At 37.4% G+C, this 27,878-nt stretch overlaps 2 protein-coding genes across 2 annotated transcripts in view; one reads left to right on the top strand and one right to left on the bottom strand.

Annotated features, from left to right (window-relative positions):
- Window positions 1-13,211, top strand: part of KAT2B (lysine acetyltransferase 2B) — a 40,030-nt gene extending 26,819 nt beyond the window's left edge. Inside the window, exons 11-18 of the mRNA XM_027717303.2 lie at window positions 726-852; window positions 3,201-3,311; window positions 4,932-5,075; window positions 7,107-7,221; window positions 7,973-8,009; window positions 8,354-8,417; window positions 8,515-8,599; window positions 11,655-13,211. Of these exons, the coding sequence (XP_027573104.1) occupies window positions 726-852; window positions 3,201-3,311; window positions 4,932-5,075; window positions 7,107-7,221; window positions 7,973-8,009; window positions 8,354-8,417; window positions 8,515-8,599; window positions 11,655-11,848 (877 nt within the window). The 3' untranslated portion in view covers window positions 11,849-13,211. The remainder of the gene's footprint in view (window positions 1-725; window positions 853-3,200; window positions 3,312-4,931; window positions 5,076-7,106; window positions 7,222-7,972; window positions 8,010-8,353; window positions 8,418-8,514; window positions 8,600-11,654) is intronic.
- A 2,040-nt stretch (window positions 13,212-15,251) lies between these two features.
- SGO1 (shugoshin 1) lies at window positions 15,252-20,521 on the bottom strand. The gene is made up of 9 exons (XM_027717425.2): window positions 20,307-20,521; window positions 19,824-19,966; window positions 19,544-19,740; window positions 19,054-19,158; window positions 18,520-18,587; window positions 18,219-18,358; window positions 16,750-17,640; window positions 16,075-16,246; window positions 15,252-15,818 (listed from the first exon to the last, which is right to left on the bottom strand). The coding sequence occupies exons 2-9, from the start codon at window positions 19,957-19,959 to the stop codon at window positions 15,740-15,742; spliced, it is 1,788 nt and encodes a 595-aa protein (XP_027573226.1). The 5' UTR covers window positions 19,960-19,966; window positions 20,307-20,521; the 3' UTR covers window positions 15,252-15,739.
- Between the last annotated feature and the right edge of the window lie 7,357 nt (window positions 20,522-27,878).

The raw sequence follows: 27,878 nt of genomic DNA, 5'->3' as shown, positions 1-27,878 counted from the left end.
CTAGCTTTCCTCCCAAAAATATCTTCTGTAAATTTACTGTATTGTTTATACAATTTATATGATACTATGTCTTGAATAATCTAAAGAAAGATGCTGTGTAAATCTTTTCACACCTTGAAGATTACACTAGAATTCTTTATCCTTGACACAAGAGTTCAGACTGCACCTCATTACAACTTCCCTGGCAGCGCAACAGAAAAGGATATTTTTTCTGGTCTTGATTCTGCTGGGAGTGGGTGATTCGAAATAAGAAATGTCATCTCTTGCTTCATCAGCTGCATTTGAAACTGATAGCTTAGGTAAACAGAATGCGTGCAAGGAAACAGGAATCCCTTAGAAAGGACTTGCTGTGCTGTAACTCCATTAATTTCTAATTTACTCAGGGTAAAATCATCCTGAGCGCTGCACAGTGGCATAACTGTCATCAATGGATTCAATAAAAGCAGCACAACTTTTATTTATTGGATATTACCCTAGTATATCAGAGTACTTGGCAAGGCCAGGACTTTGCTTCATGGCGATGATCTTTATAGTAAATTCAAATCATGATGTTAAAATAACAACTCTTCTGTAGATACAAGCGGCTAACTTGAGGCATATACAATTGCATTAGCACTGTGAAAAGAAGTGAATCAAGAGATTCAAGAATTCTGAGAAAAGGTAGGTAATGGCACTTTATGTACTATGTACATGGTTTAAAGCGATTGTTATTTTTGTCTACTCAGGAAACACAAAACTCTTGCATTAATAAAAGATGGTCGTGTTATCGGTGGTATCTGCTTCCGGATGTTCCCTTCCCAAGGATTTACGGAGATTGTCTTCTGTGCTGTGACTTCCAATGAGCAAGTCAAGGTAAAAATAATTCCCTATTTGAGTTTATTAAATGCATTCCCTACTGCGTGTGTTCCTAATTTGTTAGTCACATTGAATATTCTGTTGAGTTCCCAGAGAGAAAGAGTTTGAAAGGTAAAGTGATTCTGAATATAACACACAAAAACTAAACAAATATGCAGATTTAGAATCATCATCATAATAATAGGAGCAGCTGTAATTAATTAATTAAATAAAATCTTTCTCTACACAGCAATAGTTGGTCAGTCGTCTCCCATTCTTGGACTGTTCACTCCTGTGTCTCCAGTAGTTGTGTCTCTGTGCAGTGTAACACCTCATGGTTTACTGAAATAGGTGTTGCTTGTATGCGACATTATCATGTTAAATCACTTTGTGATATTAAATGACTTCAATCAAAATGAGATATTTTAAAAAAAAGGTAGAATTTTGCATCTCAAAATAAGCACAGGGTCCCTTCTATGCGCGCTTTTTTGAGTTAATTTTACAGAATGTTCTCAGAATGTTGAGAATTAGTATCTGTGTTGGAAAAATACAGAGCACTATGAATACATATTCCTATGGAGATTCCTCCAGCTTCTTCGGTGACTGCAGGTAGATCAATCAACTATGGCCATTTGGTTCAGTATTTTGCCTTTAGATGGTGCTGTAGCTTCATGATTTTCAGTAGAAGCAGTGAAAGCTGAGATGTGAGTTAATTCAGAGTTTGTAACAGCTAACATGCAGAAATTGTACACCCTGGTGTGAAAGGGTAACACAGTGGGATTGAAAGCCTGTGACAACTGTTAGTACTCGGCTTATATTTAATTTTATTCAACTCTGATGTTAAAAAGGAACATTCCCCTACACTTAGCAGTGGCCTATCATAAAAGTATCCGAAGTGTTTTACCAAATGCAAACCCTAACAATATATGCTTAAATTATGCTTAACTGCACTGCACAGATGAGACTGCCAAAGATGTGTTGCGATTTTCTAGGAATAATGTTTCAAAATCAAAGAGCAGATAATTCTGACCCATCTGACTGCCCCCGAGGTTGCATAATGCACAATTTATTCTTTTACTCTCTGGGTGCCTCGCTGTATCAGTTGACTATTTCTGAAAATGTGCCTTCCCAACTTTCTATCTGAGTAAGGTGACCCCTGTCAGAAGGTAACTGAGAAAAAAATAAATGGTCACACATTCCCTCTGCCTAGTCTTGGGAAAATTAAATTCCTATTTTAATTCAGTTTGAGGCTGGCATAAGAAATATAGGAACTGTTTTCCCATATAAGTTCAATTGTTTTTGTGATCGTTTGATCCTATGTTGCAGAATTATTTTAAATTTTATTGTACATGGCTTAGTTTCCTTTTAGGATTGTTTTATGTGGCTATTACCATGTTTGGGGATACTAAATGGTAAATTAAATCAGAAGTTTGTATTTTCTAATTTATTTTTCTGGCTTATGTACATAAATAAAAATTTCCCCAGTTTTCAAGAACTGAGTACCCAAAACAAATCCATGTATATTTCTTTAAGCATCCATCAGCATACTTGATGATAAAATTGGAACATATTCAGGAACAAAACACTATTGTGGGCTTTCCTGTCTATTTTACATTTCTTCATTTCACAGCAGAAGGGGAAGGCTATAGCTTGCTTGGTAATGTGAATAAATGGAACCTTTTGTTTACTTTGGGGTTGAATGAAAATGGAAATCATGCTTGTGTGCAGTCAGAAGACATAGCTATTTATTTGATTGTGGACTCAATAATTTTCTGCTGCTTATTATGGTAATTCTTTCACTGTTCCCTTTTATGCCTTGTGATAAATTTAGATTATAAATCCTTTGAGGCAGAGGCTGTTTCTGCTGCAGGTGCACAGACTACTGGAATAATTTCAGTATTGCTGCTGCGTTGCAGTTTTGAAGTGATATGGGTAAGAAAGAATGCCCTATTGTTACAGTATATGTAGGTTTGTTATTGGTGAAATATGTGACTATTAATAGTTATTATTTAATTTAAAAGAGAAAAAAAAGGGCGGGCACCTTGAATTACAATTTCCAGGACAATGTACCTCTTTACCCCTCGAAAGAGTCCAGGTTTTGGTCTCCTTTAGATTAAAAGTGAATCAGACACCAGAAACTGGTATTTTGTGTTCCATGCTGGGTCACAAAGATACCCTTACAAGGCTGAAAAGAGTTTGCACTTGAGTATGCCTCACCAAGTTAGTTATGAAAAAATCGTTAAAATAGGATCTAGAGGAAAGACTGCATTTTACAAAACAGTCTGTTATAACCCTCAGTCCACAGTTTCTAATACGTGCAGTCCCCAAAGGCTCTGTCATGTTCTTTGCTCATACGTTTCACACAGGGTTATGGGACTCATCTAATGAACCACCTGAAGGAGTACCACATCAAACACAACATTCTCAATTTTCTCACGTATGCAGATGAATATGCTATTGGCTACTTCAAAAAACAAGTAAGTCAATGCAAGCAATTACTTGGTGCAAGAATTTTAATATCTGCCGGTGATGTGCTAAACAACTTGACATGACAAAGTAGTTGGATAAAATGCATAGTGCAATTTTAAGGTGGTTTTTTTTTTTTTAAATCTATAAAATGTGCTCTGTGTTCATCCTATGTAATGTTATTGGCTTCTAACACATTTTAGTTTGATAGAATTGTCTGAGTACAGGTATATGGTATAGCCTATAATTTCTCAAGTCTAAAAAATAGTCAAATATCGCTTGGCTGCTTCTTCATTCATTCAATTCCTTCACTGATTCTATAAGAAATATAAAGAAGGACTAGACATATCTGTGACAGAATAGACCTTTCCTGACCTACACTCACAGCTCCTCCTGATTTGAAGCATGAATTTCAGGTTCAGGAAAGATTCCAATGTCTAATCTGTCAAATAAATTTGATGAGCAAGTGTCAACTATCTGGTCAGATGATAGAGCAAAAATTGTGTCAGATTATTCTCAGAGGTGTACAGCATTAGGACTAAAGGCAACAGACATAAGTTGGATAGCAGGAAATTGCAACTAGATAGAAGGAAAATGTTTTGCTTGTGTTTTTTTCTTCCTTTTCTAAGGGTGGTGAAATACCAAAAAATGTTGCCCAGGGAGATGGTACAATCTCTGTCCTTTACAGTCTTAAACACTGGTTTGAGCAACTAGATGTGGTGAGACCTGCTCTGAGTGGGGATGAGGCTACATGACCTCCTTAAATTCCCTCTAACCTCAGCTGTTCCATGATTCTCTATATAAAACTGATCCAATTTACTCTTCACACATTCAAAATGAATAAAAGCTGGGCTTGTGATACACCTGTTGGATCTGTGCAGACAGACCCTTTTCATGTATGCAATATCCCTTCCCCAGTTTGGAAGTGCTCAGTCTCCATCTAAGTCTGAAGTCTTTGATGCTAAATTGTGAGGCAGAAGTCCTATTTGGGTTTCTGCTTATTACTGAGGTTTCATGGGTTTCATTTTTCACTGTAACAGAAAAATAAAATGTAGCCCAAATGAGAGTCCTACACTGCTTTTTATTCTCTTGGTCAATTCTTTTGTGGGTTTGTTTTTCAATTAACTTTTGATCTTTAACTTTTTTTTTCAATTAACTTTTTAAACTTTTTTTAACTTTGGAACTTTAAATAGGATTTGTTAACTTTTTTTTCGCTTGAAATACACAAGTAAAAAAAAATAAAATTTTCCAGCTGTAAGATTGCTATCATCTCATCAACTTCAACAGCAACTTCCCTTGACCTATGACTACAGGACTGCCATTCTTTAATATTAAATAGCAAATTTTTGGAAAAACCTAGGAAATTTGTCCACAGAAAAAATATTTTCTGTGATCTTTTTGTCTCTCCTATCTCCCTTCTTAGCAATTCTTGTATCTTGTATCTTAGCAATTCGTGTGCCTCCTGTAAGAAGGTGTTTGCAACACTGAACCATGCCCTGTAACTCACTCCACTGTATTGTTTGTATATGAACGTCGTGATGAATTTGTTTCTAAATCCTCATAGCATTTCAGTTAAAACAAATGTAAAAGGAAAAAGGCATTATGACAGTGTAAGTTTTTTTCTTTGTCAGGGTTTCTCCAAAGACATTAAAGTACCAAAAGCGAAATACGTTGGCTACATCAAGGATTATGAGGGTGCCACATTAATGGGATGTGAATTAAATCCGAGGATCCCCTACACAGAATTTTCTGTCATCATCAAAAAGCAAAAAGAGGTAAAGGCCGAAATGAAATGCTTAACATTATCATCTATTGAGTTGTTTAGAAACAATTCAGTCAGTGCCAGGTTAGCTCTTTTCTCTGCTTTGGCGCTTAAAACATTTGAATGTGTACTTTTATTAGTTAGAATAATCCTTTCATTCAAGTCCCAGTGTCATAATTTTGCAGTTGAAGCATTATATTGTACCTTACTGACTTAATGATAACAAAAGTGTTAAAGTACTGATATTTTGAGGAGTAATTCACAGCTAAATTTTGTCCTGGTTGATAACTAAGCAAAATCTTGTGAGACTGATTTATTTTATGGCTTTGTCAATTCTCCCCCTGCCCGTAACAGTAGAGTTCATTAGAGTGACATTTGAATGGAGTGTTTGTACTGCGTAGCCTCTATTTTACTTGAAAGAAAGATGATTATTTTTTCTGCTATTGTTTTAATATATAAATCAAGAGTGTACTGTCTTAATTTCCGGTCTATCCCTCTTTGCAGTTTCGGTGGGCTGTTCTTTATTTAGTTCATACTAGTATTCCATATAATAAGGCAGTTTATTAGCAAAATAATTAAGATGTTTCCAGTTGTGTTTAAATACCTTCCTGGGTTTTTAAAGAAATACAAATTATAAGGATAATTTGTTCTTTCAAGGTTATTAAAACCTGACATTTTATTTTGTTAAAAAGCTTCTTTATGAGACAATAATTTTTCTTCCAATAGAACTATTTGGTCCATGCTTGCAGAAAGAAAGACAGAATCTGATTGCTATACATTTAGTTTACAAGATTTCTTAATTTTACTCATTGGGAAAGTTTTTGTATGTCCATACAACATAGACCATAATTTTTTCCCTTTCATTTCTGCTTGGCTGGGTTACTCTTCAGATTCCAGTCTACTGCTGGACATGGTACCTTCCTCTCAGGGATGGGATGTTGTCAGTGTGTGTGTGAATAGTGGACACGTCCCCTGGAACCTGTTACATCTCAGGCATGCTTAACTTCAGTAGTACATTTCCGGGCCCAAACCATCAGCATAACATGTCACTTCCAAAAACTTGATAGTTTCTAAGATTTTGGCTCTGGGACTGCACTGTTAGCATTCTTCACTCTCTTATGTTGGGTTATGTCCATGTTATTCTAAAGAACTTAGAGACATTCCACTTGTAGATAAAGTGCTTGGTCCTCCAGATATCTCATGTTTAACATTATTAGAAAAAAAGCTGCTGTTATGCAGTGATCTATGCTGCTGATCTTCTCTGAGAATAATTATATACCCCTTAGAATTGCCTGTTTAACACTCAAAACACAGATCAGGCCTTTTATTCTCCCTGTTCCAAGGAAATCTAGAAAGAACCCTCACAACCTGCAGCTTTATGAAGAATATTTGCTCGTCTGCTCATATCAAAAGCAGTGAAGATGATACCTGGAAATAAGGAGAATTTTGAATGTTGACAGTTTGGATTATGTACTGATTTCCTTGGGTGCTTGTATTGGCCAGTACTGGACAAAATACTTTTCAAGACCTGTTCTTTTAGAAGTGAAGCTTTTCATGGGATCTAAATTTTTATTTAAAGAATTGGAGTATGTGTCTGTGGCTGCTGAGACCATGTCACCCGCCACTATTCACCTCTAGCTCATTTACAGTCATTCTGAAAAAACACGACCATTCCCTTTATGCAAAGCTTTGTGACCTACTGACTTGTGAGCAGTCAATGTTACTGATTGAACAGCTTGTTTTAATCAGGACGAGCTACTAGTTCCTAAGTTATAAGAAGGGTCTAAGTTGAATTTGACAATTAGTCAGAAAGTATTTTGATGTTATACTGGAATCTGGCCATGGTGCTGTTGTATATTCTCTTAACATTTCTAAGCTCTATTGAAGGTCTGGTTTTATCTTTTCCTCTTCTTTGAGAGTAAATACTACATGTGAGGCAGTGAAGGTCCTTAAAAACCAAAATTTGTTCATCTCTATTATTTCCAAAGAAAATAGTCTGTAAAACCATAGTGGTCTGAATGTTTTCTCTGCTGCTTTATTACAGATCATTAAAAAGCTTATTGAAAGGAAACAAGCTCAAATACGAAAAGTTTATCCTGGCCTTTCTTGCTTCAAAGATGGAGTACGGCAGATTCCTATAGAAAGCATTCCTGGAATTCGTATGTATCAACCTCTTTTAATGTAGAACAGAAGCAGAACAGCCAAAGAAAGATCTAAGACTAGAAATACTAATGTAGTCACATATTTCATTTTGATTAGAATGTAATTGTTTGGGTTTGCTGATTTGATTTCTGTGGAGATTGTTGTGTTTCCATTGCAATTGCTGTCTTTTAGATTTCCCCAAGGCATCCCAGGCTGATCCTCTTTCATGTACATGTGTGTAATTTTATTTACATGTGATCCCTCTTTGATTTGCATCAGTGTAGGCAGCAATTTCCCTTTGGCACCATTGTTAATGCACTGCACTTCTGAACAATGATGATTTTTGTGCTAGACATGAACTTAGAGGACAAAATAGAATTAAAAAATTTAAGTATTATCTTTTGAGAGATTTTTTTCAGCTGTGCTTTTCTTCAATTTATTCTCTGTCCCTAGGGAATCAAATTGAATAGCTTTGTCATTATTATTCTTTACAGGGGTTGTGATAAAATATGTATTGAATTATTGAAAAAAAATGTGTGTTTCATATAGAAATATTTTAGAGTCTTTTCAGCAGTCTGGAGGAAGAGCATGTAGGAAATTGAATGGGGCTGTAGGCTGTGTTATTTATTAGGAGTAGCTTTTATTAAAACAAACCCATTTTTACTGCAGCAGTGCTGAAATGGCTTTTCTTTTTAGAGTTGCAATAACTCAGTTAATATTGTGACCTACTATAGTTCCCATGTAATGTCTCATGTTGTTGGTGTACAGGAGAGACTGGCTGGAAACCAAGTGGAAAAGAAAGAGGGTAAGTGCTGCACAAAGTAAAATGATGAAGCAGTTGGGATATTCCTTTCAGAAAAGTCTATAAACAATGTAATTTGGCATTTCCTTCCATCCATTGGAAAACAGATAAATAATCTGCAAGGGAAGAGTTCTTAAGTAGTTTTGTTTGGGTTTTTTGTGGGCAGGTGCAGTTTGGGTGGTGGTGTTCTTTTTTGAGGGTTTGTGTTTGTTTCTTTGCTTGTTTTACATTTTATTTCTTCTGTAAAATGCTTGAAACTTCGGAGTTGCTTTTAGGTAAGATGCAAATCATAGGAATGAAGAAAAGGGATTCAAACTAATCTTTTTGTATTCATGTTTTCCTTCAAGTAAGGAGTCCAAGGATCCAGACCAACTTTACAGCACATTAAAAACCATCCTGCAGCAGGTGAAGGTGAGTGCTAGTTTTAATTTATCTTCTGTAAAGATTTTTAAATTATTTCCAATATAGAGTTTCCATATTAGATACCTTACTCTTTTCTTTACCAAAGAGCCATCAAAGCGCTTGGCCCTTCATGGAACCTGTGAAGAGAACAGAAGCTCCTGGATATTATGAAGTTATAAGGTTTCCCATGGGTAATGCCATTAACATTTTTTAAGTATAGAGTTTAAAAATCATTATAGCTGGAGACATAGCAGATAAATTTTAATCTGATTGTTTAATGGTAAAAGATATATGTTACTTGCAGCTGAATACCTTGCAGCTCTGAAGTACCAAGAGAATGATGCTGTAATTTGAATTGATGACTGTTCTGTGACCTCTGTGAAACATCTACAGTGTATACATCTGAAATCTTAGCATGCCCTAGAGAGCCCTAACAACCTCTTAAATGGTGCAGTCAGCTAGAAACTTTCAGGACTGAGCTGGTGTTGGGTGAGTTGTAGGAATATGTTCTTGTGTGTGGTAACTGGTCATTGCAGATCCTACTGGTGTGATAAACAATCTCTCAAGGCAAACTTTCAGGAACACCTGAGCATTTGTGTTGCTTTGAAATACAGACTTAAGCTTTGTAAATCACATGGAAAAAAAACCTTTCCAAAAGTATCAGGGTTTTCTAATTAGGTCTTAACAGTTTGCTCCAATTTAAGTTTAGGAAAATGCTTCATGTGAGCTGATTGTAAGCTAACTTTTATCTTTGTGTTTTAGATCTGCCACAGGTGTCTGAGGTGGTTTATTTATTTATTTATTTTTATGTATAAGTCATGCACCTGTTGTTTACGTAGGATTACTTGCAAAGGGAAGTACACAACTACTAATAATGTTTTTCTTTTGACTGCTTTTCTTATGACCCAGCTTTTTATTGCAGGTTTCAATGATAATTCAGTAATGCTCTAAACAGATGCTGTTTTGATTTGTACTGATGCAGTTTTAAAATTTATTCCTGCTAGTCCTTCCTTATTTATGCAATACTCGCCTCTATCTTTCTGATTACAGTTTCTGAACCTTTTAATATTGTTAGAGAATGAAATACAGGTTCATGGCAGGCTACTAGCAATGCATTTCTCAGAGAATGGAAGTATTTGTTTATATTGCTTTGCATAGGCTCCAAGCCCATGTATATCAGTTTAGTTTAGTGATTTTTTTTATGTTCAATTTATTATTTCCAAATAGCAGATGGACATATACTTTATAAACCAATAGCTGGCTTCCTGTGTCCCTGACACAAATGTATTTTATAGCAATGAATGTTGATGCCCTCCTGTGGCAGAGTGTTCTGCATCTGCTTTTCTGAGCAGAGGCTGGGGCCAGGTGGCTGTTTAATCTGAACAGTGGTTACAGCCAGCCTGAGCTAGCAAATCCAAAGTAGGAATGTTGTCTGTGCTTTCCTTGTTCAGATGCATTACACTGGGGGGTGGAAGCAGCTCTCCTTTGAGAGGACTAAGCTGAGGTCTTTGGTTTAGTTTTGCTTTGTTTTTTCAGCTGAGGAACCCAGTATGACTAAGCTGTCTTGATTCATGATCAACTTCAGATTTCTTTCTGCTCTCCCTGCCAGCGTGCTGACACTGTAAAAATTTGCTCAGACAAGATATAACAATTGCCTTTATGTTTGCGTACAGACTAAATTGTACAGTATTTGAGAGGTATGGCTGTAGAGTTTTTGGCTACCTCCTAAGGTCAGTTCTCACTTGTAAATGCTTTTTTACCTCAGTTTAAGTGCTCTTCAGGTGCCCTTTCAAGCAATACTTTGGGGTTTTCTTCCTTTTAATCTGCCATACAAAAGTTGTGTGGCTGAGTGACAGATGGAACCAAACTTCCACTGTAGTCAGAGGAGAACATCTTACTTAACTCACCAGCTAGGCAACATTTGCTTTAGGGTAAGCTGGACAGCCTTCTCAGCTGGGTACTATAACTAGACTATGGATATCCAGTTTAGATGTAGGCACCTGAATTTCAGACTTTATGAGAGCTGAATGAGCCTTTACTTTTACAAAATATTGTGCAAAACTATTGAATGGCAAGTTGTGTATCATTGGAAAAGGTATTTGAGAGCATCCGTCAAACTTTTCTTAAATAATCCCATCTTGTCAGTTTGATGGGTTTTCCTCTTTTTTAACAAATTCAAATCTCCCTTAAAACCAATCCAAAAACTACCAGCAAACCCACCAAAAGTATACCACCCCCCCCCCCATATTTTTAAATCTGATGTTAAAAAGTTTGATTACTTTGCATTGGAGGTCTTTGGTCTCTGCTGTCCTTGCAATACTCGTTGACCCATTTCAGCTGCTTCTGTTACAGTTTCAAAAAGGTGCTGCTGAAGCCTGGCTCAAGCATTGCTAAAAAAAATAGTTGTTAGAGCACCTGAGGTGAGAAAAGCCACGGCATCCAGCACACCTCCCACTACTTCTATTCCTGTACTCACTTCTAGAACACTTGTAATATAGACAAAATTTTTAAATGCCTGATGAGAATGACTGGTAAAGCAACTGTCTGGAGAACACTGAGATGATTTACTTATTTTATGGATGACTGATTTTCGTATAAAGGAGAACACTTAAAGAATGTTCTGTAAGTAAATGTTTTGCATGACGCTCTGAAAGCAGGAGAGATTTGTTCTCACATGACTCTTGAAAAGAAAACATAACTATAAACTCTTAAGGGGTAATAAAAATATATGTAGAGTGTAGAACAAATTTAATCTTTTTTTTCAAAGCTGCAAGTACTGCTTGTAGTATAGACCAATGTTTCTTCTCTGCTGTGTTCACACAGCAGTGAGGATTTTAGGTTAACATACGTGTTTTGTGATGTTTGAATTCTTTGCCTATACTCCTAAGGCCTCCTCCAGCAGAGCTGAGAACAGTTTGCCTCACAGAGCAGTTAGAAGAGCGTTAGGGACACCTAGTACCCATGGAAAACTCAGAGCTCTGAGAACAGAAAAGAAATTATGCTTTAATGTTTTAAAGAAATAAAAATAAACTCTACATAAATTCATCCTTACAGTGAAATATTGCTTAGTTCTAGCGGCTCAGCTGCTTTTGAAGCTAAAAAATGGACCATGCCTTAGATGAAGGCAATTTCCATTCCAAATCCTAGCTTTGCCAGTTCGTGTTAAATGGCAAATCAGTCTAAAGGGATATTGCATACAAAAACTATTTGAATCAAATGCTGTTAATCTGTTTTTCTTCTGTACAGATCTCAAAACAATGAGTGAGCGACTCAAGAACAGGTACTACGTGTCTAAGAAATTATTCATGGCAGACTTGCAGCGAGTCTTTACAAACTGCAGAGAGTACAACCCCCCCGAGAGTGAATACTACAAATGTGCCAATATACTGGAGAAATTCTTCTACACAAAAATTAAAGAAGCTGGATTAATTGACAAATGACCGTCTTTTTTACAACCAAATAGCGTGCCTACATTATGGGCAGGGGAAGCTGTTCTATATATGAGTTGTGGGACTTTCAAGAAACTTCTGTTTAATACTTAGCACTTTTAAAAACCCTTTTAGTTTTGAAAACATGTATTATACTGAAGTTACAGAAATTATTTTATTAAAATGCTTTATAATGTATTTAATTACGGAAAATTTCTTTTGTGTGCCGATTACCGTATGTTCCTAATACGTTTATCAGCTACAGCCTCAGAAACCCCACAAACATGGGGGAAGTTGCACATATTTGGGAAGATGAAGAAAATTCCCAGACAACAGATGTTATAGCTTACCTAATGCAGTACCTATTTGATATAGTTTTATTATTTTTTTCCAGTAAAAAAGAAAATTGTAAGGGAAAACAACAGTTGGGGGGGTTCTGAAACACTTGTTTCTTTGTAGAATCTTTTTATAAGATATTATTTTTTAAAAGAAACAGCTGGTTGAAAAGCTGTGAGAGAACAGTCAGTTCTGAGAAAGGACTGCCTGTAAACTTTGATAGATGCAAGTTTTTCTATTAGTTTTCAGTTTTGATAAATATTTTACCTGCAAATTGTAGTCTCATAACCACTCTTTTAAAAACAACCAAATCTGGCTAGGTGTTTAATGTCATAGTGACTTGGCTTATGCAGGACATAAGTACCCAAAATAACTTTAAAGACTACTTCTCATCTACTAGACAATTTCAGTTGGTTTAGTAGAGTTAAGGTTTTGATGCACTTCATGATCCACCCTACTTACTACTCTTCACTGTTAAATTCTTTAGATTATTCAGCAGAGATAAGACTATTGTACACAAAAGAAGTCAATATAGGACAGCTTTGAGCTTAGATACGTGGCTCCATGATAAACTGGATTTTCTACCAAGCTTTATTGTAAATGCTTATTAACCGTAATTATTTAGACCCAGGAACATATTAACATTTTACAACTCATGTTAGTATATCTTCAAGTAGAGCACATATATATATATATATTATATATGTGTATATATACATATTTTGCTGCTTACACTACATTTAAGGGGTACACCTAACTCCTTAATGGAAAATCAGTACAGGCCAAAAACCTGTCCCTTATGTTTTCTAATTGGAGTTTGTAACTGTAAATTATAATTGCTTTTGTGAAAAACAGATTTAACTTCCATTCTTGATGTTTTATATTTACAGATGTTACACTGGTAAAATTCAATAGCTATAAGACTGAAAAAAAACCAGTCCTGTACTGTGTCAAAGAGTCTATTCCTGCAAAATGCCTGTGCAGTGTTAGATCACAAGTCAATTCAGCAAGTAGTTGTCAGGAACTACCTGGTAGTAGCAAGGTATTCGAAATGTTAACTCTGGACTTGCCATCCTCTTTTGTATGAGATTAGTCTGACCTACATTGAGATCTATAACAAAGGTACAGCGAGTACTTTTTTTTAATAGCCAGAACAGGACGCTATAAACCTGTTTTGTAGATTGGGCCTACAGATGCACATGTTCAGCTTGGTATCCTGTGAATTTTTTTTATTTTCAGAGTAGATTTTCTTATTGTCTTTCAATCAGATTGTCTCTTCTATATTGAAACATGTGTTTTCTAATTTAAGAATTAATATTTTCTTAGATACTGTGCAATAAAGTTATGGTAGAATATGTGGTTTTGCAAATGCTTTAACAGCTGATGAACTTTACATTTGTCAAATTAATATATTGTACTGGTACAGAATAGTTTTAAATTATATATGTACAAAACCCTACTTATTTTGGTCTCTTTTTTTCATTAATGAGTACTTGTGGTACAAATGTACACAGTGAAGCAATCTCACAAGGGAGCACAATGGATCTACAAGAGTGCTGTCAGGATAAGCTGAGCTGTGACCAGTCCAAGTACCATTCCCAGCTCCACACTGAGATACAGCGCTGTTATTCCCATCTCCTCAACACTTCCAATACTTCCTTGATTTAGCTGTTCCCAAGTTTTGATTTTTTCACCTCTATGCATGCTTATACTATTTGCTTATATTTGCCTATGAGACCCCTTTACTCACAAGACACAATATATGTAGCAGTCCATGTTGAGCTTGTACTGTCACCATGATGTTACTGAGATGGTCACTTACTTTGCATGCCATAAATAAACCTTGCACCTGTCTGATACCTGACAGGTTATTAGAGAGTAGGAAGAGGTTTTTTGGTTTCCCATCAACTCAAATTTTGGTCCTGTGTCACATCATGTAAAAGTGCACTATTCAGAGGGTGGTCAAAAGAGACTCATTTGTTTTCCTGAACACTTCTAGAGATAGCAGTAGAGATTAGGTAATCTGGACTGATTCCTTCCCTACAGTTTCATCACTTCAATTCTTCAAATGCTTTCAATCCAATTAAAAAAAACAAACACAAAAAACCCAGACCCAGTACACCTGCCCTGGGCTGCTCTGCAATCATGCTGTTCTTTTACTGCCCCTGATAAACAGCTGTTACAGATTTGTTTGCTGAAAGAGCACCTGAAGTTCAATCACTCTACTGAAGTTTCTCTAGTACTAGAATTCCAGACTGAAGATGGTAACACTCAGGGCTAGAATTTTAGGATACAAAGGTAAACTTTCAGTATGAATATTCAAAGGCCGTGTTCTGAACAACTATGTTCAAACACTCAGTAGCTGCAGCTAGTATTACTACTGTTGAGAGAAACATGTAAAATAGTAATTAACACTATTCATTTTTATTACAGAAAGGGAGAGATCTTGCACCTGTTTAGGTGGGACAGGTGAGACAGACACTTGCAAAGCAAATGAAGAGCCTGTATTTTTGTACTTTCCCATTATTTATTTGGAATGTAGCTTTCATTGGGTTATTCATGTATCAGTTAATACTTAAGTGTTTCTCAAGCAAAGAAAAAGCAGTTTGTGTGCTGGACAGTTGATAACGGTGTTCTCACATGCAGCCTGTTGTGGCACCAAATAGCACCAGCTTGGATGGGGCAGCACTTCTTCTGCAAGAGGCACTTGGCAAAGCAGGGACAAAATTATTATAAATTAATAAATTATTATGATAGTCCCAGAACAGCTGAGACTAATAGTTTGCTTTACATTCCACCAAAGCAGAGCCCTCTTCACCAACCTTCACGGAGAAATTTGCTTTGTTTCTGTCTGGTTAAGTTGATTCTAGCTTGCACTCAGAGCAGGACCAACCAAGCCTAAGTTGCTGCTTTTGAAAGTTGCAGCTACAGAATCAAACTACAACTGACAATCATGCTTCTAAACAGTGCTTATGTCACCACGTGAGATGGGGAGAGTACATAAGCCTCTAACGCCCACTGCTGATGTTACTGCCCTTGGAGCACATAAGGAAACTGCAAAAAAACCACCAACCCGCTCTGAGCTGCTTCCAAACACTAAGACATTTATTATAAAGATTCAGTATGAAACTACAACCACTACATAAACAACATCTGTACAAAACCGGTTATTAAAAAGACTCCCTACACAAAACATCAAGTGCCTGAAGTTCAGCCTTACTGACTACAAGTCATAACATGACATTCAGCATCTTATCCATCAGATTTCTCATACACTCCCAGATCCAGTCAAAAAGAGCTTGAATGTAATAATTTCAGTTATAAAAGTAATTGATCTGTATCATTAAAAACAAGTCACTAGATTAAATTTATACCTCCTTAATCTGATACCCTTAATATTAGATACACAAATATTCACATACTTATATAAGGTATTGTGCAACAGCAATTTGGATGAAAGATTTCCTTTCCTCATGGCATGAGCATGGTTTTGCTGAAAATCTCAAATGACAGGTAACCAATTTCTCATTGTCTTTTTTCAGAGATTCATTCTTAGGAGAACATCATTTAGCATTTTTTCTTCGTCTTGAAAATTGGAGACGTCAGGAACTGTGTATCTGTAAATGGATCTCCTCTCCTGAGCTTCCTGCTTAGGAAAAAGAAAAAAAAAAAAAAGAAAAAAAGGCAAAAACTGAGTTCTGCTCCCTACATCACTTAAAACAACAACTTTTAGCTCGTAAGTTCCCTTTCACATAAACTAGGCTGTATGATTAACTCCAGATCTCTTTGAATAAGCTCTTTTGTTAAAGGACTTATTTTCAAGATTTAAATAAGCCTCTCAAATCCTCCAGTGGATGGACTATCATGAACTTAATTTTAAATTGGAAAGTAAAGATACCTACGCTGTAATACTTGGTTCTTTATAGTTCACGGTAACAGTACAGCTTCGCTTGCGTTTTGGAGACCGTGGTCCTTCTCCTTCTGGGACAGGTGCTGCATCCCCAGTGCTGGGGAGCAATGCAGTGGTATTGGTAACATCACAGAGATGTCCACGAGGTGGCTCAGAAGGCTGCCCTGTGAAGAAATTAGGCACGCTTCAGATCATTCACACAAGTCAGCTTAAAAGAAAATGTCAGTGAACGTACAAGATGTGAACTAAATCTCAGCTGTCACTATCATCTCCCTTTTTGCACTTTAAAATACCTAAGAGGAAAAACACAGATTCAGGATTTTAATTTGGAAAAATAAATAACACTGAGCAGGGCCAGGCAAAGTGTCATTTGTTATTCCACTTCTCTCTCAATTTATATCTTGCTCACTTTTTCCAGCTTTAATGTATCATTAACATAGGTATAGCAAAATATTAATTTGCTGGCCAATTTCTTAAAAACATATCTTTAATTCTAATATCTGCCAAGTGAAAATAAAAGGCAGACAGAACAAATCTAACCATTCTTATAACATTATTCTGTTTGTTGTTATTGAATAAAAACCCTAAAATATAAAAGCCTTAACCGCATAAACAATGTTATCTTCCAAGGAAACAAAGCCAATTCCAGAACACTTTCCGCACTTACTAATAGACTTATCACTTGATTTGTTGTTTTCAGTCTCTTCTTCATGACAGAATTTCTGCTCATGCTGTGCCAAACATCTTTTAGACCTTGGCCTTGGATGGATTGGTGATGTAGCATTATTGTCTGCTGAACTTCGCCTTTTCTTTGATTTACTCTTGTAAGGCTCATAGAGACTGTCGTCTGAATCATCTCCAGTATCGCTCGACTCGATGGAATCAGTTTTATCTGAGTCTTCTGTGTCATCCACAGCAGTATCTCTGTCATTCACCTTGTTTTGTCGAAAAGGTGTAACATGGACACTCTCTTCCAAATGAAAGTCATAAGCATCACTGATGCCACCCAAGAAATTCAGCTTTTTTTTGGAAGCCTCTTTATCCTGTTTTCCTGGTCCTTGTTGGGAAGTATTTTTAGGCTGTTTCAGTACTCTCTTCTGGTGCTTCTCTTTCCTTCCTTGAGAGTTTTCTCTGCTTTTACACTCAGGTTGTTTAAGATTAGAATTATGTTTTAAGTTGAACTGTGCAGTTCCAGAATTTCTCGGCTTCAACACCTGCTCTGAATCTACCTTGCTTTCATTCAAGTGAGAAATAGCTGCATTTACATTTTCTGTAGCACGCTCCTCTAGATGTTCAGCATTTACATTTTCTGTAGCACGCTCCTCTAGACTTTCCTCAAGCCTAATTTCTTTCTCTTCAGAAAGTTCTTCTATTGAATCAGGTGCTTCTGAGTGGTCCAAGACACCAGTGCAAATTCCATTGAGGTTTCTCATCTTTGAAAAGCAACGTCTGGTGGACACATTTTTTGGTAACACCCTACCAAATCCAGCCTTTCCATTTGAAGAAATGTTTTGCAGTTCTGATTCTATGTTGTCCAGATGAATATCAAAAGTCCATCCTTACAATCAAAGAGAAAATGTCATATTAAATTAACAGTAACACCATGTTAAGGTTTTGTGCAAGAAATTCCAAAACTGTCAAAAATTCAGACTAGTCTTTGGGTTTTCTCCACAGATTTGTATACACTAGGATTTGGAAATCGAGTTTAATACAGTTTCCATGCAGAAAGCAATTAGGCATGCGGCATTAGTATTTTCCTCTAAACTGTTCCTTTTGGAAAGGTTATCTACAGGTCAATTTTTCCCCTGAGTGGTTTGCTTTTTTAACAAATTTTTATTGCTTTCATAAATGCTAATGCATGTCTAACAGTGATTTTATTTGGTTGAACTGTTTGGTAGTTAATGAAACTGGATTGCAGGTATAGGGAAGAAAAAAGTTTCAAATTCCTCCTGATTTTGCTGGGCATCTTCATTCAAACATTTTACCAGTTGCCAGCATTAATATCTCCCCCTTATGACAGTAAGTAGAAAGTTACCTGTCAGTTCCTTCAAAAGCAGCAGTTACATTTTAAACTTGTACTCACACTTTTGTTCCTAATTCAGAACAGAGCAGTGTTTGATACTTTGATTAAGTTACCTTTTTTTGGAATTATTTTGGTTAAGGAAATGTCACTGTCAGATTCCACACAGGTCTTTGACCAAGAATTTCTATCACTACTATCTTCTGTCCTACTTGGAAGCACTGGATCATGTCCATAAGCACACTGCAGAGGCCTTCTAGAGAAAATACCAAACACAGTATTTACTGAACAGCAATATATTTTATGACAAGGAACAATTTAATTACAGTGGGTTTCTTCCCTTCTTCCAGTCAGAAAATTAAACTTACTGTAACAGAGTTTTCAAACATAAACGTAGCATTGATAAAATATACTTACGTTGAACCTATTGGTCCTGTGACACTGCAGCAACTGTTTTCAGGACCTGAAGAAAGCACTCTTTGATTCTGTCAACAAAATAAATCTTACCGTGACTAAATAACTAAAACAAGCTTGCACCATCTACAAATTTTAGACAACAGCCAAGTTACCCAGTGAAGGACCAAAGAGGCCCTTGGGCCTTTTTCTTTCTGGGTGGTTAACACCAAGTGCTGTGGGATGTCACGTACTGAGCTTCTGCACGTCAGCACACACATCACCAGCCCAATCCTATAAAGACCGGACAGGGAAAAGAACTGTGCACAAAACTCCAGAAAATCAGAGTGCCCCAACCACCTCCTATCAGAGCCTCAGTCCCACTCACAGCGTAATGACACCCCCCCAAAGTGTGCACCTTGTGGCATACTGGGAGCTGTAGGACTAGTCCATCCTCTAATCTAAGGCTTGAATCTCAAAACTATGTGCATCTATGGCGGAACAAGTGAGGGGAATAATTAACAGAAGTCCTGCTCCTCAAGAGGAAAAGGTACTTACCATGTCTATGGAACACAAATTCTTTGCTGGGCCAAGGAGATCAATTGAGTCCAGTAAATTCTGAGAGACTTTGGAAATTATCTCATTCAAGGCTGACAGTTGATTCTAATGGACAAAAGAAGGACAGTAAACTGTTACTGTCATACTCTAGTATCAACTACAAACTTCTTATTGGCATTACAAGATAACTAAAAGAAGAAACCTTTTGTCAGGTGCCTTCACATGTGATAAAAACCCCATAAATTTCACAGAAGATAGATTTTAAGTAAATAAGAAAGAGTAGCAACAACAGCAACAAAATAGTTAGTTACCAGGTGTCATGATGTCCAAACCAGCACACTAGGTTAGGTGAAAACACTAAAAAAACGTGGTGCATATACTGAGTTAATTTTTTATGAAACATTTAAGATTGTAAAGACATCTGTCAGTGGACTGGTTCAGATTCTGATACTTAGCTTCACCAACTCATTAAAGTTATTATTAAAAATACCTCCACAAGTCCTTTTTCTTGCTGGAACCTATGATTTCTTTGCAAGTCAAACATCTGAGCCTTCAAATTGTGATAATCTTTCCTTAACTGAAGAATGGTAGCTTCGGCTTCCCTCAGTTTGAGCTTTTCTTCTTGCAAAGACAGAGCTAGATCTCTGTTGTTTGCTTGAATGATCTTCATTTTGCAGGAGCTGTTGGCTGCAGCAGAATAGTGAGTGTTTTAACTGGCTTTTAAAAGAAAACAAATACATTACAAATATTAAGATATTTAAGCATCTTACTTGCTCTTTTGGCCTTTACGCTGGAGAACTGGATAGTTTTACCCAGCCTTGCCCATTTCTGATTTCTTTTCTCTCTCATACGCTGTTTTATGTCTCTCAGACTGTCCTTGAAGGACTTCCTCGAGTATTCTGTCATCTTCTACCTTTAGAAACAGAAAGGGTGAAGAACCCATGAAGAACCCAGCGCAAAAAAAGACGGAGACACACGAGTAAAGCTTGAGGCAGTTTTAAGCGGACGTACACACGCACAGAGCAGAGACACGCAAATACAGAAAGACGCGCAGCTGGGCCCATTTTCACCACCATTTCTGCAGCGCGGCCGCTGCATTGTCTGAACTGCAAAACACTGTGCCCGCGACCAGGGCCGCGCCGAGGGCTTTTAAACACCGGCATCGCGGGGCATCCCGGGCCATGGGGGTTTCTCCCAGCCCCCCGCTCCCCTTAACCCCGCAGACAGAGCGTCCCCACTACTCCGAGCCGTACCTGCTCGGGGAGGCGGGGGCGCCGCCGGGAACCGACTGCCGACTGGCCGCGGGCGCCCGAGCCCCCGGCGGAGGCGGCAAGGCCCGCAAAAGGACCGGCGGCTGTGCCCGGATCTCTGCGTCCCCGCGCTGCGACTCCGGGCCCGGCCCCGCAGGCGGGCGGCTCGGCCCGGGGGGCTCCGCAGCGGCACCTCCGGCCCCGCGCGCCCGGACACCCCCACGCGCCGTTCAAACCCCGCCGCCGCCGCCTCCCATTGGCGCGTCCCGAGCGCCGCGTCACAGCGCGCGCGCCGCGCGTACGCGGCCCCGCCCGTGCCCGGCGGAGCGTCGGGAAGCGCCGCGCTGCGGGAGGCACAGCACGGGGCGGCGACTGGGTACTGATAGCAAGACCGGGGGATAAAAATCGTTAGTCTTGGATATTTTATTTCTAGCAGTTGCTTGTTGTTGCAGCAGTAGCAGGATGAGCCTTTCTCGCTCTTCCCGTAGCGTGCTTCTTGTGAAGTGCTTCTGAATCCTGCTGTTGCAGGTTGAAATGGAAATACTGTAAAAGCCGCAGGGTTAAACATACTTTCGAGCACTTAGTGGGTGAAAAAAGCTGTTCCAAAATCCCATGGATGAGGGCAGCTGATGCTCTGTGAGGGTGCTGTCTGAGGCGGTGAAGCACAGGACCAGCGTGGCTGAACTCAGCCCGGCACTGAGGGAAGGTGGATCTTCCATGTCCGGGTGTCTCTCCACACTGAACATGGAGTGCTGAACCTTGTTTAAACACTGCTTTATGATGGGCGGAAGAAAAAAAATGAGCTACACGATACCTTGTTAACAATAAAATAAATCGTATTCTCAATCCTGATAAATCAGCATTTCATATCTGCTACTCTTTCTTACAGCGACTCCTGACTTCTTGATTTTATTTGTTACAGCTTGGATGTGGTGTAGCAAGCTGATTTCAAACTTGGGAAATTCTCATGGATTGTGACAGAAACTATAGTCCATGATGTAAATGGATATATCCTTTCCCACTCCTTGGAAGATTATGTAACTTGTTTCTCAGAATAGCTGGCCTTATCTGTGCAGTAGTGTAAATAAATATCATTGAACTTGCTCTCTTACTCCATCAATAGACATTGTTACAGTTGTGGTTTCGTTCCTGTCAGCAAATAAGTTGCCCTGCAAACACAGTTCTTGATGCAGTGTGACAATCCCCTTTTGAGACGCAAGATGATGTAAAAAAGGAAATTAGTATTTTCTTTAGGATTCAGCATGAAAAGATATAAGCAATTTAAACGCAATGGACCCTCTTATTTAGTAGTGTCACACAAAACCAGAGCAACACACAATTTCAGTTTCTCATTACATGTTTTTGCTTCTGTCTGTTTGCTTAGTCTTACAAACAATTACCAACCCCTCCTTCCAGCCCCCAAACAACTATCCCAAAACCAAAAAAAAAAAAAAAAGCCCACAGACCTGGGGAAAAAAAAAAAGAAAATAATAATAAAAAAAAAATTCACATACCGTCTCGAAATACTGTTTTAAAGGCACACTCCTCCACTCAGCAGCAGCTAACAGCATCACCTGGACCCTTGCAAACACCTCTTTCTAAATATTGTATGAAACAATCTTGTTGAACTCTTTGTTGAACTCCTTTTCTGAGGGCTTGTGGGGTTGTTTTTTCTCAGCCTTTTTTTCCTCAGGCCTAAACAATAAGATACTATCATAGTCAAAGCAACCTTCAAGCCTGGCACCTTGGAGAAGCTCCAAAGACAGTAGTGCTGTGAAGGAGGTGAAGATGAGGAAGAAAGGGGTCTTGAGATCTCTGACTCAATTCTGGGGAGGCGGTGAGAGGGGCAGATTTGGGGAGGATCTGGTGGGCAGATAGTTCTGGGATTGGGTGGTTAATACTATAAAAATTGTAGAATCACTGGACATAGTGCGTGCACCTTTTGTACTCCTTGTGCCAGAAGGCCTTCATTAAAGACCTGCTCTCTCTATCTTATCCATACTAAATTTGCCTGGAGTTTTTTTTCCCCAGATCTTTAGGCAACAAAATGAACCATATTTTGATTAAAAAAGTAATGCTTTCCTTATTGCTATCTAAGTACTACTCTTAATTACTTTTTTTGTTGTTATCCTGAGTATACCTGTATCAAGATAAGAAATCCTCTCTTCACCTTTTTTCTTTCTATTGCTTCCATCAATTTTGTTACACCTCTTTCAGAAACACTTTGGGATCTTTCTGCAGATTATTTTTGTGTTTTTAGTGTTGAATTTCTGTATCCACATTTTCACTGTTACCAAGGTGTGCTCATTTCTGCATTATTTTTATCTCAAGACAGTTGTGTTTCTATTAGATTATTTGTGGGTTACATCCTCCATATAATTTTATTTATTTATAGTGTAGGATTCCAAGTAGTGAATTTTTCTAGCTTGACTGACTCTTCGCTGTAAGCAATTTCACATTTTCCTCTATAAAAATTGATGCTGTCATTGATGCCAGAGTTGCTCTGGATTATTAGTTTATTTCTAGCGGCTGTACTCACATGGCAAAACAGCTGCTGCTGCGACTGGAGTTGGAGTATGAAAAGATTTCCTCTCATCTGAGATTTACTGACTTGCATTACAAGGGAAGAGTTTCTTCATATAATTACAGCAAATTACAGGAATCAGAGCTGTGATTCTGGGAGCATTCCAGATACTTCTCATCAGAGCTCACATCTGAGTGTGGTGTTACATGCTGATGTCCAACACATTCTTAGTTAATGGTCTATGTAAAGGACTCAAAGTTAGGAAGTTGTTGTTTTTCCTGACTAAACAAGCAATCACATATGAAATATCCTATGCAATATCTATGAGTTACTTGTATTGCTACCAACATAAAAGTCTTCAAATAAATCGAATTTATACTTTTTTAGTGGATGGTTGTGAGAGGTATTGATAATCCAGTCCTTGCTGAGTAATATTTTTAAAACTTCTACTGGCTTCAATAACAGGATAAACTGTATGGCTCTATAAGAACATATGTTTAGAGTTGCTCTATCTATTTTTCACTCATTTTTGGTAATCACCAGTAGGGGAGAGAAGAGCAGCCATGATATTGTGACAGATGATAGTATATATGACTCATATTTTACTACCTCTACCAAAAATCATGCAGAAGTGGAAACTACAATGTATGAAATGCAGTGCATACTGTGACGACAAACTAAAAAGTATATACAATATATTTTTTGTGTAATACCAAATTAATGAATACTGCAAAGTATTCTCTGTTAGAGGACATCCTTAGAAGTGGCTCTTAAACACTACCAGTATTTCCTTCCTTTAGCTAGAGAGAGAGAGACTGGTTAGTGACACACAGGACTGTTTTGCCTTCCATTACCTTTGGGGTTTGGAAAGATCATTTATGGCTTGCTGAGTCGGCTCTGTTTCTCATTTCTTGTGACTTGTACACTAATGCTGCCTTGCAGTGCTTTTCTCCTTGACCATCAGATGGCTTGTTTCTGAACTGCCCTCAAACTGTTCAGTTCTAATCAATTTTGAGTCGGATGTTTGTAGCTATCATCATCTTGGAAATGTCATGTCAGGAGTCTAAGGCTGTTTGATATGTGAGAGCTGTGGCGATTGCAAGATGCTGATGCACTCATTTCATCTCTAAAACCAGAAAAGCAGCAAACTTTTTTAATAAGCTTGCACAGATGTATCTGAGTGAAAAGATCTTGTACTAACTTGACCAAGTTTGGCGGAAAATCCTGTGGAAATAATGAGCTGAAAAGATTTTGACAACCAGAGAATTGATACATGTCCTTTATCAAGATTAAAAAGAAGCATGAGCGTTGCTTGGGTGTCATTATTTTTTATGTATATCCCTGTGTGCTATTTGTTTCACATTTCAAAAAGATTTATCAAATTAGAACCATAAGCTGCCAAAGTTCAGACCACTTTTTTTTTAATGTGTTATTAGTATTATATTCTCTATTCTGTTATCCATAACCACTTTCTAATTACAATTTCAATATTTTTCTTTCTCAAAAATAGTGTTATTCTGCTTACAATAAAACCACAGATGTAAGAGGAAAAGAAGCCTAAAGCATGAGACGTGTTTCATTAAGATAAAACTAATAAACTATAAATCATCATACCTACATTAGTGTCAGTGTCTTTTTGACGTACATATGTATGCTAAATAGTTCTAAATTTATGTATATACACAATTCTATATATTCTAAATAATTCTAAAATGTTTTCAATTATTAATCAGTTTAATGTAAGGAGGTGAAAGATTAATAAGTATCTTTATCTATTCATGAGGGAGACTCCAGAGACAAAAATATATGCAATGATTATTATATGGGTGAGATACAGCCATCTTTTCCACTATAGACACTGTGATAAACAGTCTGAGTTGCCACAAAATCTTTCCTTTCAGTGCCAGGGAAAATACAGAATCCCAGAAGAGTGTCTTAATCCATAGCACTATCACAACAATATAAGTACCAATCTGAGATCTTTAAATACATGGATCTAATCAACAAAGGAGGAATCACAAGTTAATAAAGTGTATATTAACATTTAACATTTTCTTAGTGTTTCCATTGAGTACCTATTTTAATTTCATTATACTATCTGTCAGTTGACTAGAACCCTGGCTTTCCCCAGTGTGCAGAAGTTATAGAGCATGAAGTCAGAAGCAACCTCCTCCCCCTCAAATTTTCTACCCCCAAATCTCATACCAACCTCTGTCTCACATTACTGAAGTGAGGCTTATTACTGGTTCTAGGTTTCCAGGTAATTTTAAGTAAGTAAACCTTTTTCTTTTTAAGTTTCAAAGTTTTTTTTTAACTATTGAATAGAATATTTACTGACAAAACGGGGGTTCTTTTCCATCTAGTGTTTGTATAAATATATGGCTTTCCGCTAATAATTACCATTTTTTCCTGATGAATAAATAGCTCAGTAGTAGAATATGCCACTAGTAGAATAGTGGCATAAAGAGACAAAGGCAAAAATTACCTTCATAGTGGATCTTGGATGATGATGATGATGATGATGATACTATCAGACATAATGGGATGAAACTCTTCATGGATACAAGAGCATATTTTCGTGTAGTTTTTTTTTGTAATGCTACATAATCTGAGTGGTGAATATTAAGCATATGATAATAAGTGCAGAAATCCTTTATCCTGATGGAACAGAGTACCACCATCTTCCCATTCTTATTTACCTTCTCTCTATATGTACTGTGATGCCAATGGAGAGAGTCTTGGTTTGTGTGGGTAAACCTGGAGTTAGAACTGATCTTTTTCCTTTTACCTTTCTCTTTAAACACAACTACTCTATATGTACACATTATGTACAAGTATTTATTTGAGGTCTTATAGCATTAGGTACTGTACAACCCTTACTGGCTCCTAAAGCCACTGGTAAAACGCATTGAAAGACAGAAGACTGAAGAAATTAATAGCAGCATTTGGCATGCACATTGACTAGAGCACACTGTCGCTGGGCAAGGAGGAAAATGTCTTGACAACCATCTCTGCCTCTAGATCAGAATATTCAGTTAAGGAGGATTTTTATGAAGTGTGGAAAAGCAATTTTCTTTCCTGCTGGGGTTGTATTGCTGCAGTCAGCTCTCAGAAGTTTGGGGCATGGGTGAATGACTTTCAAAGAACTAATCATCGTTCATAGGTGGAAGAGATAGTTATAGACTGACACTTTTTTTCTGTCACAAGAAGTCCTGCGCAAACACTCTTTAATGACTTCAGTCCACCACAGAGAGCAATGTGGGGAAGATAGGGCATAATTTATAACCAAGAATGTACAAAGAAGCAAACATCATTGCCCCATAGTGGTCCTCTTGATTCTGCTCTGGGTACATTGTCCATATTAAAATAAGCAGGATTATTTTATTACTTAAAGGCTTTGTAGGAAATCCTGTGGGTACTACCAGACAGAAGACAGAGGCAAAACCAGAACGATCAGTTCTATGATAAAGGATTACATTGCAATCATCATTTGGTGCTTCTGTTGATGATGTATGTACTCACACTAAGGCTGCTGTTTTTTAAGAAATGAGGGGCTTGAATGACTAGGATCAACAGAAATAATAACTATATGGCCAAAATCACGTTATAACATTTGAAGTTAAAATGGCTTATAAGGTTTTGTTTCTGTAGCTTGGCCTGCCACTAACATCTTGATGTTTATTTTAACAGTTGAAGCAAATATGTCACCCACAAAAGCTGTAAGTGGCATGACAGTGGTAAAGAGATGTGGAAAGACAACTGAACTGCAGCAGATGTGAACTTCAAACATGACAAGATTTTTGACTGACAAAAGCAGAACAGAGGCAGAATTCTCCAAGCTTTTTATCTTAGCACTTTTCTTAACTTGTGCTTCTCTGTGTCTTACTACCTTTTATCATTCTATTAATCCTACTTTGCAATTGTATTATAGTGTCCGGTGTTACAGCTTTTCATTCCCATGATTTCACCTGGTTTTCTGTCCTTTCAGAATATTTTCTCTCAGTTTTGTTGAAGAAATCATAATAAAAAGATACCAATATTGGTATTTTATATTCATATGCAGATACAATTGGTGTGGTAAGAACTAGAGATTGTATTAAGGAAGAGGAAGCACAAAAGCAGTATGCCGCAAAAGTCTGTGTTTTAATGGATGTTCCATGGCTCTTTTAGTTTATTTTGTGTGATTCAGCTATTTAAAAATTTAAGAGCATTTGAAAAATGAGATACTGTGACCAAATTTCCTTCAATCTCAGCTGTTGAAGTCAGTAGAAATAGATCATAGCATTTTTCATTATAAAATAATTGTAAAATGCTTGAATATTACTGTAAAAAAAGTAATTAAGCAATTATATAACAAATTTTGATGTAATCAATATGTTCCCAGAAATTTTTTTGCTGTAGTTAAGCCAACAATTTCTAAAATAAAAGGCTGGGAGGAGACCTGATAGAATCTGTGCATATGATGTGGAGAAAATGAAACTGCAGACACAGAGCCCACTCAACATGCAATTACCTTCCTACACATCTCCTGCCATTTTTGTGTTAGGAAGAGTAGCTGCATACTGCCACAGGAGAGTCTCTCTTAGTTCCTGTTTTGTACGTTTAGATAAAACTTATTTCTGCTTTTCCTAGTTTCATTCCTACAGATACTGTCACACCTCTATCAGGTGTGCTTGCTGCTGCCCCAGTCAGCCAAGGAAATAAAAAGACACACATACACGCACACTCTCTTGGATGACTTAGGCCAGCAAAGAAATTATAGTGAATCTGGGACTCTTTCTTTTCTTTTTGGAAAATTTGTCTAGAAACACAGATGTCCTAGAAATAGGATGAAGATACTGCTATGCATAAAGTAGAAGCTCAAAGTGCGCACTATATTTTATCTGATTGTCTGTAGGCTGAACAACCACATATTACCCAGTTGCCAACCCATTTTAATTCTGTTATTTTTATTTAATTTATCAGATTGTGCATTTGTTGATAGTAAAGAGGCTCAGTCTTAGCGTGTGGTCTTCTGTAGTCAGCTAGAAAGTATTTACTAGTGAGGAAGC

Source organism: Pipra filicauda, unplaced genomic scaffold (assembly GCF_003945595.2).
Source record: "Pipra filicauda isolate LSUMZ 115617 unplaced genomic scaffold, ASM394559v2 scaffold84_size4826128_pilon, whole genome shotgun sequence".
Classification (NCBI taxonomy): domain Eukaryota; kingdom Metazoa; phylum Chordata; class Aves; order Passeriformes; family Pipridae; genus Pipra; species Pipra filicauda.
The sequence above is the reverse complement of the archived record's forward strand: the minus strand, read 5'-3'. Positions and strand labels throughout refer to the sequence as shown.

Coding starts and splice junctions, on each gene's coding strand:
- SGO1 (XM_027717425.2), bottom strand. CDS start 19,959: ATGACAGAATACTCGAGGAAGTCCTTCAAGGACAGTCTGAGAGACATA. Junction 17,641..18,218: donor CAAAATAATTCCAAAAAAAG/GTAACTTAATCA, acceptor TTTGATTGTAAG/GATGGACTTTTGATATTCAT. Junction 16,247..16,749: donor ATCAAGTGATAAGTCTATTA/GTAAGTGCGGAA, acceptor ATTTCTTCACAG/GGCAGCCTTCTGAGCCACCT.